General features: G+C 44.8%; 1 protein-coding gene across 1 annotated transcript; it reads left to right on the forward strand.

The window, feature by feature from the left end:
• The first annotated feature begins 3,190 nt into the window (after positions 1 to 3,190).
• Positions 3,191 to 12,072, forward strand: ANKRD66 (ankyrin repeat domain 66). The gene is made up of 3 exons (XM_081094130.1): positions 3,191 to 3,937; positions 6,004 to 6,232; positions 11,001 to 12,072. Exons 1-3 carry the CDS (start codon positions 3,775 to 3,777, stop codon positions 11,200 to 11,202), a joined length of 594 nt encoding a protein of 197 aa, XP_080950256.1. The 5' UTR covers positions 3,191 to 3,774; the 3' UTR covers positions 11,203 to 12,072.
• Positions 12,073 to 12,555: the final 483 nt, after the last annotated feature.

Below are 12,555 nucleotides of genomic sequence, written 5' to 3' on the forward strand. Positions count from 1 at the left end.
TCCTGGCACTTCTGTTGAAAAATCAGTTATTTGACCATAAACATAATGGCTTATTTCGGACTCTCAGTTCTATTCCATTGCTCTTTATGTCTACCTTTTTGCCACACAACATACTTTGTACCACACTGTCATGATTATTGTATCTTTGTAGTAAGTTTAAAAATCAGGAAGTGTGAATCCTACTTTGTTCTTTTTTTTTTTTTTTTTTTTTTCAGGATTGCTTTGGCAATTCTGAGTCCCTTGCATTTGAGCTTTTAGGATCAGTTTGTTAATTTCTCTGCAAATAAATTTAGCTACCTACTCATTGAGAACGTCTACTTACATTATAAGTTATCCATGGGAATTTGTGGAATTTCCTTGGTGTGAACTCAAATGTGGAACAAATGGAACTAATTTAAGTGTAAACCTGCTTACAGGTTTGTGTGGATGGCAAGCAAAGAAAGAGGCTCCCACGCACTGATTCTAAAAATGGTTTGGCTTCCTGTGATACCTGCAGGGTAGAAGCTGTCTAGTACCTCTGTTCACCATGTTATCTTATCATTGATCGAATGCTCCAGTATAAGGGTTTTCTACTAAGACAAACAAGCCAAGAAGATAAAATCCTGTGTCATCTTCTGTTACCTACTGTACATACTCAGCACCCACTTCATGCACAAAGGCCCGTCCTTGTCCTGCGCACTCAGACATGCTGAACCACTTTGGGCTGAGGCCCAGGCATCTGTTGTTTACACCCACTAGTGAGCCAGCCAGACTGCCTACGCCTTGTGGATGCAGAGACATTGCCACTCAAATGTGGTTTGTGAACTACTAGATGCTCTGGGGACTTGTTACAGGCCCATCCCAGTCCAGCTGAGTCAGGATCTGCATTTTAACAAGATCCCAGATGCTTTACATACACCAGAGGTTGGTAACTACAGGCCAAATCTGGCTCCCTCCCTGTTTCTGTAGGTGCATGGTCACCACCTGTGGAGGTGGGCCTCACTGGGCAAGGACTGTGAGCCTCTGAGAGACAGCTGAGGTCACTCTCTGTGCCCTCCATACTCCCTCAACTCCCAGCACATGCCTCCTGATCCCGCTGCTGTGCTGCCCAGGGTCCTGCTGGTCACCACCTACACCTCGGGGACTCTGCTACTGGCAACTGCAGGGCACTGAGTAGAATCATAATCCAGTCAAGTTGCCTTGCCTCCTGCCAGCTACCAACTTGTGACAGTCAGGCTCCTGGAGAGGAGAGAGAGCATGCTGGCATCTGGGCGTCACCTACGCACAGTGAGTGACCTTCCCACAGGCCAGGCCCCTCCCATTCTGGCAGGTGGCCCTGAGAATGTCTCAAGCTGAGGGCTGGCAGTCACTAAGCATGCTCACCCACCAGCACCAGCCCTTCCTCCCCCAGGAAGGCCCCTCCCCCATAAACAGGGCAAGAGTTTATCTTGTTAAGGAACCGTCTTGATTTTGCATGGTGGTCTACCGAGCCTAAAAAATGTCCTATTTCACCTTTTTCAAGAGAAGTTTGTGGTCTACACATTAAAGGTGGAGCTACTTGGCACTTTGCAGAATGTGCCTGAGCTGGGACCCTCCACCACTGTCAGTGCCCAAAATGACTCTTATTCATCATTCAGGGACCTGGCTTAGGCTGTTTTCAGAGAGAAGTGCCTTTTACTTCCTAATGTTGGTGAGAGGTCCTTTCCTCTGTCCCCAGAAAGTCCTCGCCATCCTAACACTTTGGGCTTGCTTGTGGATTACGGTACTTCCTTCTCTTCTCTCCCACTCTGGAATGGCCCTCATACGTCCATGCACATCGGACTCACCTGAGGACCCACTATGACACAGACTGCTCCTCCCACCCCAGTTTCTGACCCACTAGGTCTGATTTGGGGCCCAATCATTTGCCTTTCTAGAAGGCCCTGGGTGCTGCTGCTTCTCGAGATGTCACTTCAGTGTTGAGATGGAAGAGACATTTTTAACAGCCCCTTCTCTAGGGGCTCTGTTCTCATTCCTCTTTCCTATATCTCAGCCCTTTTTTTGTTATATCGGTAATTCTCATACTTTTCTGTCTCAGGACTTTACATTCTTAAAAATTACTGAGAATCCGGAGGGAAGTTTTATTTTTTGGTTTTTAAATATTTTTATTGATTTTAGACAGAAAGAGAGAAGGGAGAGGGAGAGAGAGAAAGAAACAACAATCGACTGCCTTCTACACACCAACTACTGGGAATTGAGCCCGAAACCCGGGCAGGTGCCCTGACCAGGAATCGAACCAGTGATCTCTCAGTGCATGGGATGACGATCAACTGAGCCACCCTGGCCAAGGCCCAGATGGGGGTTCTTAAAATGTGGATTATAGCTATCAATAATTACTATATTAGAAATTAAAACTGAGAACATTGAAAAAATGTGTATTAATTCATTTGCAAAACTCATAAGCCTACAAGATAATAAAATACTGTAATTTTTATGAAAAATAACTTTTCCTAAAACAAACAGTGTGAGAAGAGTGGCATTGTTTTGCTTTCTTTGGTCAAATCTCTTTAATATTTGGTTTAATAGAAGACACCTGTATTCCATCTACTTCTGCATTCAGTTTGTTGTTCTGGTTGAAATACGTAAAGAAAATATGGTTTCACATGTATATGAAGTTGAAAAAGGGAAGAGCATTTTATACCCTTTTCAAATATTGTGAATATTTTTCTTTGATATACACCAAAACTAGACAAGTGAAAGTGCTTTAAATGTTATGTGGAATCTGAAATGGTCTGTGTGTTTTCCATACTCTAAATTAAAATTCATTACACTGAAATCCATTGGCCTGTTTGGAATGGTTCCCTGTACCCATGCATTTGCTAACATCATGCACTTGTCCTACAGAAAATACTGGTTGACAGTTCTGCAGACATTCCAAATGTTGATATATTTCATTATTTTTTAATTCCTTTTACTAAGTCACATAATCAAGAGTAAAAATTTGATAAAAATGAATAATTCTTACTGCTTTAGTTTCTTTACTGAAACTAGCTTTTTCATTCTTTAAAATACGTGTGTGTGGTGGTAAAGGATACCATGACTGCTAGTCCAGTCTGGGCCACTGCCCACTTCTGCCTCTCTTCATACTAAGGCGCCTGCAGTTTTCTACACCTTTGTTTGTGAACCGTCAGGGCAATTTTCAGTACAGTGTACAAGGCCAATGACATTTTAATATTATAATGAAAGTAGTTTTGACCTTATGGACTTCCTGAAAAACTCTCAGGGCTTCCTAAGCATCTATAGACTATAATTGGAGAATGGTTGGTTTATGTCTTAATGCTGTAAATAATTTAGCCATTTTATATTTTGTCTACCTCCTGAATTGATGGAGTAATAATATTTAATTTCCACAGAGTATATGTTCTGTGTCCAGAATAAACTTTTCACATGGATTGTCACTGTATCCTCACAGCAACCCTGGCAAATTATACCCATTCTACAGATGAGGAGCTTAAGGCACAGAAATACACAATCAGATCAGTGTCACGCTACTAGCCCTGGAAGGTGGTTTGAGACCAAAGAACAAATTCCAGCCCATGACTTTAGCCTGGAGTTCTGTAGGCAGAGGAGAGTCATTGATAGTTTGGGGCAGGTGACTGTCATGCACCAACCACAGTAGCTACGATCTAAATGTACACTCAGCAGAGCACACACATGAAACAACCCTAGATGCAAATTTAGGGTAAAGAATCCTCACTAGGAGTAAAGGGTTGTAGATAATTTCCTAAGTGGCATGTTTCCCCACAGTTTTTTGTCATGGAATTGACGAGAATGTCAGACATGACAAAGCTCCATCAAGCTGTGGCTGCAGGGGACTATACTCTAGTGAGAAAGATTTTGAAGAAAGGTCTCTGTGACCCAAACTACAAGGACGTGGACTGGAATGACCGAACCCCACTTCACTGGGCTGCAATCAAAGGTGAGTGGGCAATGCCAAACGGAGTCCATCCCCTGCAGTCTATTGTTCACGAAGGTACCAATCAGCATCTGTGAGGGGTAGCCGGAAGAACATTTCCTCTTTTTTTTTTAATCCTCAACCAAGGATATCATTTTTATTTGTTTTATTGATTTATTTTTAGAGAGAGAGGAAGGGACAGAAAGAGAGAAAGAGAGAGAGAGAGACATCAATGCTCGATGGAACATTTCAACCAACCACTTACTAGTTGTAGCACCTTGACAAGTTATTTAATGTCTCTAAGCCTTAGTTTATTCATCTACATAATGGGGACAATAATGCTATCTTAGAGTCTTGTAGTGAGGATTCAGTGAGATAATGGGTGTACAGTGCCCAGCACATAGTCTACTCTCAGTTAATATTAATCCTCTGCCCTCTTGACCGCTAGCAGGATGGGAGCATTATTCCTGTAGTATGACAAGGACTTTGTCTGTTCATTGCTGTATCCCCCATGCCTAACGATGGCTTAGTTATAAAATTGGAGGAGGAAAATGGCAAAAATTCAACAATGGCCTTGTCAAGGCCTTTGGCAATAGAATACCATTGAACGTTGAAAAGCGTTAAGTAAGAAATTATTATAGTCTACTTTGCTTTCTAAAAATATGTTTTGTTCCTGTATGCAGAATGGATTGGCAGGAAGCAAGACTGGCTGCAGAGAAATCAGGTTGGAGGATTTTGTAGAAATTTAAGTACAATGGCATGGTAGCTATACTAGGGCACCTTTTAGCAAACATTTGCCATAGGCTGAGTACTATGCTATATGCTTTAGATCAATGATTTCATTTGTACTTCACTAGAACTGTGAGGTAAGTAGTAATATCCTTTATTTTCAAATGAGAAAACTGAGCCTTAGACATCTGTTGCTGATCTGGGGTGCCATAGTTACTAAGTGGTGTTTATCGTCAGGTATGAACCCCCATCTATCTGGCTAGAAAGCCTGTACAATTAATCTTTGCTAGCTATATTGTAAGTGAAACTTCAAATATTTTTAATGGAGGTATAATTGACATAACATTATATCAGTTTCAGGGGTGCAACATAATAATTTGATTTTTATATATATTGTGAAATGATCACCACAAAAAGTCAAATTAACATCCATAACCTCCTTATTGTAAATTTTTTTCTTGTCATAACTTTGAAGCTCTATCTTAGCAACTGTCAAAGAGGCAGCACAGAATTATTAACTGCAGTCACCATGCTGTACATTACATCCCCATGACCTTGTATTTTATAACTGAAAGTTTATACTTTTTGACTACCTTAACCCAGTGGTTGGCAAACTGCGGCTCATGAGCCACATGCGGCTCTTTGGCCCCTTGAGTGTGGCTCTTCCACAAAATACCACGTGCGGGCATGCATGTACAGTGCGATTGAAACTTCCTGGCCCATGCGCAGAAGTCAGTATTTTGTGGAAGAGCCACACTCAAGGGGCCAAAGAGCCGCATGTGGCTCGCGAGCCGCAGTTTGCCGACCACTGCTTAACCCATTTCACACATCTCCCACAGCTGGAACCCACCAATATAATCTATTCTCTGTACCTATGAGCTTGGCTTTTGTTACTTAGATTCCACATATAAGTGAGATCATACGGTATCTGTCTGACATGTCTTTCTCTATCTGGCTTAGCATAATGCCCTCAAGGTCCATCCATGCTGTAGCAAAATATTTGTTTTTGAAATCAGCCTGGAGACTGCCAAAAGCGGGGAGCTTGCCAGTGCCAACGTAGGCAGGGGCAGAGTGACTTGGGAGGGAAAGCAAGATTTCTGGGCAGGGCTGGGAGGGGGGTGTCTGGGAGGGAGTAGAGGGAATATTTAGAGGGCCTCAGCCTCTGGGTGAGTGAGAGCTTGGTTCCTGGGGGTAAGGGTGGGGTACTGAGAGAAAAAGGGAGGAGGGAATGATGCTGAGCAGCTGGAGGGGCCTCAAAGGCCAATGTCTTCCCTCTTTTGTGCTATCTAGACTAACCGTGGCCTTGGGCCAGCGGAGACATTTTCATCTTAACCTTCTCTTTCTTCTTGGTGCATGTTAAGGGCATATGGAGGTGATGAAGCTCCTCATACAGTGCGGAGCCAGACCCTGCCTGGTAACTGATGTGGGCTGGACCCCAGCTCACTTTGCAGCTGAGTCGGGCCATCTGCATGTGCTCAAAATGCTCCATGCGTTGCACGCCGCCATCGACGCCCCCGACTTCTTTGGAGACACGCCGAAGAGGATCGCACAGATCTATGGGCAGAAAGCCTGTGTCGCATTCCTGGAGAAGTAAGTTCCATTTCTTTCCAACTCTAGGAAGGGCAGGGAAAGAGGAGCTTGTGATCAAGTCTTTGCTGACTCAGTGATCTCAGGTCGATGAGAATAAAATGAAGAAATCCGGGCAACTATTGTTTGAAGGGTTTTTCAAAATATATTTTTATTGATTTCAGGGAGAGATAGAAACATCAATGATGAGAGAGAGTCATTGATCAGCTGCCTCCTGCACGCCCCACACTGGGGATCGAGCCCGCAACCCGGGCATGTGCCCTTGGCCGGAATCGAACCTGGGACCCTTCAGTCCGCAGGCTGATGCTCTATCCACTGAGCCAAACTGGCCAGGGCATGTTTGAGTTATTTTTTATTAATTTTTCACTGAAGTGACTAATTTGGTGTGGAAACTGCAATGTGTTACATTATGTAAAATTGATTATTTTTAAATTATACAAAATTATAATTTTTATAATTATACATTACTAGGGGCCCGGTGCACGAAATTCGTGCACTGGGTGTGTGTGGCGGGGAGAGTGTCCCTCAGCCCAGCCTGCCCCCTCTCACATACTGGGAGCCCTCAGGCGTTGACCCCCATCACCCTCCGATCGCCTGATCGGCCCCTTGCCCAGGCCTGACGCCTCCGCCAGAGGTGTCAGGCTTGGACAGGGGACCCCCATCTCCCCCCAATCACTGGCTCTGGCCCCCGCCCAGGCCTGAGGCCTCTGGCCCAGGAATCATGCCTGGGCAGGGGACTCCCATCTCCCTCTGATCGCTTGCTCCACCCCCCGCCCAAGCCTGACGCCTCTGACCCAGGCTTCAGGCCTGGGCAAGGGGACCATCATATCCCCCCAATCCCCGGCTCCGCCCCCCACCCAGACCTGATGCCTCAGCCAGAGGAGTTGACCCTCATCACCCTCCGGTCACCAATCACCGGATCGGCCCCTTGACCAGGCCTGAGGCCTCTGGCAGAGGTATCAGGCCTGGGCAGGGGACCCCCACCTCCCCGCGGTTGCAGGCTCCGCCCCTGCCCAGGCCTAACGCCTCTGGCTTAGGCGTCCGGCCCAGGCAGCGGGGACCTGCAGTGGCAGCGGGGGGCGCCGTGATTGTGGGCTTCGCTTTAGGCCCAGGCAAGGGACCCCTAGCTCCTGGGACTGCCAGCTTCGACCGTGCCCAGCTCCCATCGCTGGCTCCACCCCTACTTCCTGCTATCACTGGCCAGGGCAGCAAAGGCGCCTGATTCTCCGATCATGGCTGGGGGGCAGGGCAAAGGCGGCCCCAGGGCCGCCTTTGACCTGCCCCCCAGCTCTTAGCTCCCCCCTGGGTTTCAGATCACTGTCAGTGGCAGGGGGCTTCTTCCTGCTTTCCCTTTCGCCTCCCTGCATTGTGCCTACATATGCAAATTAGCCGCCATCTTGTTGGCAGTTAACTGCCAATCTTAGTTGGCAGTTAATTTGCATATAGCCCTGATTAGCCAATGAAAAAGGTATCGCCGTACGCCAATTACCATTTTTCTCTTTTATTAGTGTAGATTATAATTTTAATATCATAATATATAATTATTGTAATTATTGTTGTAGATTATGAAAAGATGATCTCAGATAAGAGAGGTGGGACACCAGGTTTGAAAATGGGTCATGTGTAATATTTATCATTGTGCTGAATCAGCTCTCATCCAAGTTACCAGGGAGTCTTGTTGCTCTATCAATGGCCTCTTCTCAAGTCACATCTTACCTCCACTTAATTTGATATCTGATATTTTTCAAACTCTTCTCTCTTGTTTTACCTGATGCTACTCTCTTCTAATTCTCCTTCTACCTCTCTGACTATTTCTTCTCATAATTTTGTCTAAGCTCTTACTTTTGCATGCTTTTTAGATGCAGAAATTCCTCAGGGTCCTGTTCTTGACTCTCCTCACTGACTTTCTCTGAGTAATCTCAGCCCCTGCCCAGTGACCAGTGGATGGCTGGGCATGAAAGCCACCCCAGAATAACTGAGTGGGGGAGGAGTGGTTCCTCCAAATAGTCAGCAGTGCCATTACCAGGAAAGCTGGGCAAACAGTGCTGAGCAGACAGAAAAATGCATCATGTGTAAGTCATCTCTGCTTATCATCATCTCCCACAGGGAACTTCCTTCTGACAGTCATGGGGTTTTGAGAGAAGGAATCCTGGTTAAGAGGCAATTAATCTGGACCTTAAAAGATGCCTAAGAGCTGGCTAACGAAGGAGGGAGAAAGATTTTTGATTGAGAGGAAGGACACCAAGTTGGAAGTGTTTATAGATTGTGTGTCCATGTGAGAAGGTAGTGGCAGAGTGGAGAAATGAGGGGCCTGGCTAAGTAGAGCATCACACCTCCAGAGAGAAGTGTAGAACACGGTTGGGTGGACGTGTGGGTGACCTTAGTGAGATGGGCAAGCATATGAGTGTGAGCTCATTAGGGGCTGATCAGCAGAGCCACTCCTGTAGTGGAAGAGGCAGTGATGTTGTGCAGATAGGATTGGAGGCACTTAGATTCCAGGCAAGGAGATTACTTAAGGAATTTCTTAAAAATTCATGTTGTAGCCCTGGCCGGTTTGGCTCAGTGGATGGAGCATTGGTCTACCGACTGAAGGGTCCTGGGTTCGATTCCGGTCGAGGGCATGTACCTTGGTTGCGGGCACATCCCCAGTGGGAGATGTGTGGGGGGCAGCTGATCGATGTTTCTCTCTCATCGATGTTTCTGACTTTCTATCCTTCTCCCTTCTTCTCTGTAAAAAATCAACAAAATATATTTTTTTAAAAAAATCATGTTGTAAGGCCCTAGATCAGCGGTTCTCAACCTGTGGGTCGCGACCCCTTTGGGGGTCGAATGACCCTTTCACAGGGGCCACCTAAGACCATCGGAAAACACATACATAATTACATATTGTTTTTGTGATTAATAACTATGCTTTAATTATGTTCCATTTGTAACAATGAAATGGGGGGTCACCACAACATGAGGAACTATATTAAAGGGTCTCAGCATTAGGAAGGTTGAGAACCACTGCCCTAGATGGTTTGGCTCAGTGGATAGAAGGTCGGCCTGCGGACTGAAGGGCCCAGGGTTTGATTCTAGTCTAGGGCACATGTCCAGGTTGAGGGCTCAATCCCCAGTAGGGGGCGTGCAAGAGGCAGCCAATCAATGATTCTCTCTCATCATTGATGTTTCTATCTCTCTCTCCCTCTCCCTTCCTCTCTGAAATCAATAAAAATATATTTTTAAAAATTCATGTTGTAAGTAGGTGAGTTCCTGGGTGAGGATAATGAAGAGAAAGGATGTATGAGAGAGTTTTTAAAGAAGCCTAGATAGTATTTGACCATTTTCTGAACATTCTCGGGACCCCAGGAGAACAATTCAACTTTTTGATCCAGCCTCGCTAAGTACATCTCTCATTCAACAAATACTTTGGAGACCTACTATGTGCATGGCATTGAACTAAATATTAAAAAGGATAGAAAGATAAATCAGATACAATACTGGGACATCAAGAATTTCCCTGTCTAGGAGAGGAGATAACTTGTTTGCATAAATAGCAAGACTAGTATCCTAAGAGCAGGGCAGAGGACGTTCAGTGAATGTTGAGAGGGGCACAATAGATGTGGCCTGATTATTGGGAGATCACTCCCAGCTTGTTGGGAGAATGGGGGCTGAGGGGCAAGCAGACTTGCTATCCTCTGAATGAGCTGTGCTTTGTATAATGTTTTGCACTTAAAATACTGTTTGCCCTGCCTGTATCATCATCTTTCCTCTCAAATTCTATTGATCTTCATATTGGCTCAAGTTTTATCTCTATGAAGTGGTTTTTACCCATTTCTTTAAGCACGTTACATACTCACCTTTGGCCTCATATACAAAACTAGTAGCCCTGCACACGAATCCGTGTGCCAGTAGCTCGCTGCTGCCCTCCTGTAGCTCCCCCCACCCCCTCCTCATAGCTTGCTGCCCTGCCCCCTCCTGTAGCTCTCCACTGCCCACTTGTAGCCAGTAGCTCACTGCCACCCTCCTGTAGCTGCCCCCACCCCTGAACCCCGACCCTCTCTCATAACTTGCTGCCCTACCCCCTCCTGTAGCTCTCCGCCACCTGCTTGTAGCTTGCTGCCCCACCCTCCCGCTGATCTGTGATCCAGTCGTTACGCAGTTGGTCATTATGCAACAACCATTTGCATATTACATCTTTATTATATAGGATGGTACATAATATGTACACTTTCCATTTTCTTTGTGTGTGTGGCAGTCAATTCATCTATCTACTTTTCTATTTACCTTCCTATCTATCATCTGTAACTAGTTCTTCATGTGCATCCATCTACACATACAGTACATATGCAATTATGAATAATTTTTATTTTCTTCCTTATATGCTTTTGTACTTCTAAACTTTTTACAGTGAATAGACACGGCTTTCATAATTAGGAAAAAAATAAAATTACAAGTAAGTTAAGGAAAAAATGCCTCGTAATAAGATGCTGTACCTGTGTAAACAGTGAGTACTTTAAGAATTAGCAGGGCCTTCTTCAAGCTAAGTGCTAACTGATTCTGTCAACACCTTACTCCTCACGCACTGGTTTTCTCCACCTCCAAGTGGTTTCTTTAGTGTCTGAGTTCTCCCTAAGTGTATACTTGGAAATGCTTGAACGTGGCCTCTTTCCTTTGGGATGGACCCCTGAGGTGCCCAGGGTGTGTGCAGAGGCCTGAAAGAGACGCCCCTTTCAAAGCTGGGCCAGGCTTGCCTGCGCTCTCTGAGAGCCACTGTCTGCCCATCTTCTAGGGCCGAGCCCGAGTGCCGGGACCACCGCCTCACCGCCAGCCAGAAGGGGCTGCCGTTGGATCAGCGGGACCCGGACTGGGATGCCAAGAAAAGGGAGATGGAGCTGTCTCTTCCTTCCTCGAATCAAAACACTAATAAGAAAAAGCATAAGAAAAGTCGAGGCCCCACCAAGCTCAGTAATACCAAGGAGAGGAAAGTGTGAGAAGGCTGGGCCACAGAGGCTGGAATCTATGTTTTCTGGTGGGAGACTTTCCCTAGTACCAGAGTAGAGCTTGTCAGGCGTGTGTTGTCTTTACCTGATTTTACTCATAGGCCATTATCCAGATGGCTTCTATTGGTAGCTCAAGACCTGTCATTCAACCGGAAGTCTTGCCCTAAGGCTGTCCTCGCTATTGTCTCCTCACTAATACCTGCTGTCCACAAAATTACCAGCGGGAGACAAGTGTCAACTGCTTGCATTACCAGTGATTTGGACTCGTCAGCTTCTCCTGACCTCCACATGCAATTACAGAATTCAAAAGAGTGTCTCCTAAGGGAAACTAGATTGTTTAAATGCAAAAAAAAAAAAAATTAAAGAATCACCAAAATACTGTTTAGCCAATCTATGAAAAAATTATTTGTTGTCACAAAGGCTAAGCAAAGAGATAAACAAATGTATGTCTCAGTTTCCAGCCATTTTTGTTGCTGTTGTGGGGTAGGGAGCCACCACCTCAGCATGGCCATGTTACTCATGATCACTTCTACCCAGGAGGAGCAGTCCGGGCAAGAGACCAGCTCAATGGGACCTCACTGGAAACTCTATGGAATCAATGAGAGAGAGTATAAAACACGGGAACATGTGACTACAACTCTATTTATTGAATTATATATTTTAGGAAGTCTGATACAAATCAGGTATTTTCAATGAAACTATTGTATCCAAAGTGAGATGTGCTGTAAATGTAAAATACCTATCAGATTTTTGAAGACGTAGTACAAAAATGTAAAATAGCTCATCAATACTATTTAATGTTGATTACATGCTGAAATAATATTTTGGATACTGAGTTAAATAAAAGATACTATTAACATGAATTTACCTCTTTCCTTTCACTTAAAAAAAGTGGCTACTAAAATGTTTAAAATGATGTATGTGAATCGCTTCCCCCCCCCCCCCCCCATCAGACAACACTGCCATAGAAACTAAAAAAAAAAATATTTAAATCAGGCAACTGGCCTGGTGCACTTTAATTGGCTACCCCACATTCTAGGTTTACTATGTTCTTTGCCTAAAGCAATTGTTTTTGGGCACCTAACATCTTTACTACACATTCCTCAATTAAAGCTTATGTTAATACAGGTCATGTTAAATTTGAAATTTCTGAAATGAATAGATGCTTGAACATCTTATAGGAAAGTAGTATAGCTGGGAGGATACCTTTCTAGTGTTCATCCACCCGAGCATCCCTCCCCTTTCTCTGTGCCCTGCAGCTTACAGGGGTGGTTCCTGCTTGCCATGTTTATGCTGATCCCCAACCAGTAAGCACATTAGAAGACACCCGACTCAACATGAGTC

This window comes from Myotis nattereri (genome assembly GCF_964212035.1).
Source record: "Myotis nattereri genome assembly, chromosome: 6".
Classification (NCBI taxonomy): domain Eukaryota; kingdom Metazoa; phylum Chordata; class Mammalia; order Chiroptera; family Vespertilionidae; genus Myotis; species Myotis nattereri.

Coding starts and splice junctions, on each gene's coding strand:
- ANKRD66 (XM_081094130.1), top strand. CDS start 3,775: ATGGAATTGACGAGAATGTCAGACATGACAAAGCTCCATCAAGCTGTG. Junction 3,938..6,003: donor TCACTGGGCTGCAATCAAAG/GTGAGTGGGCAA, acceptor GTGCATGTTAAG/GGCATATGGAGGTGATGAAG. Junction 6,233..11,000: donor TGTGTCGCATTCCTGGAGAA/GTAAGTTCCATT, acceptor CCCATCTTCTAG/GGCCGAGCCCGAGTGCCGGG.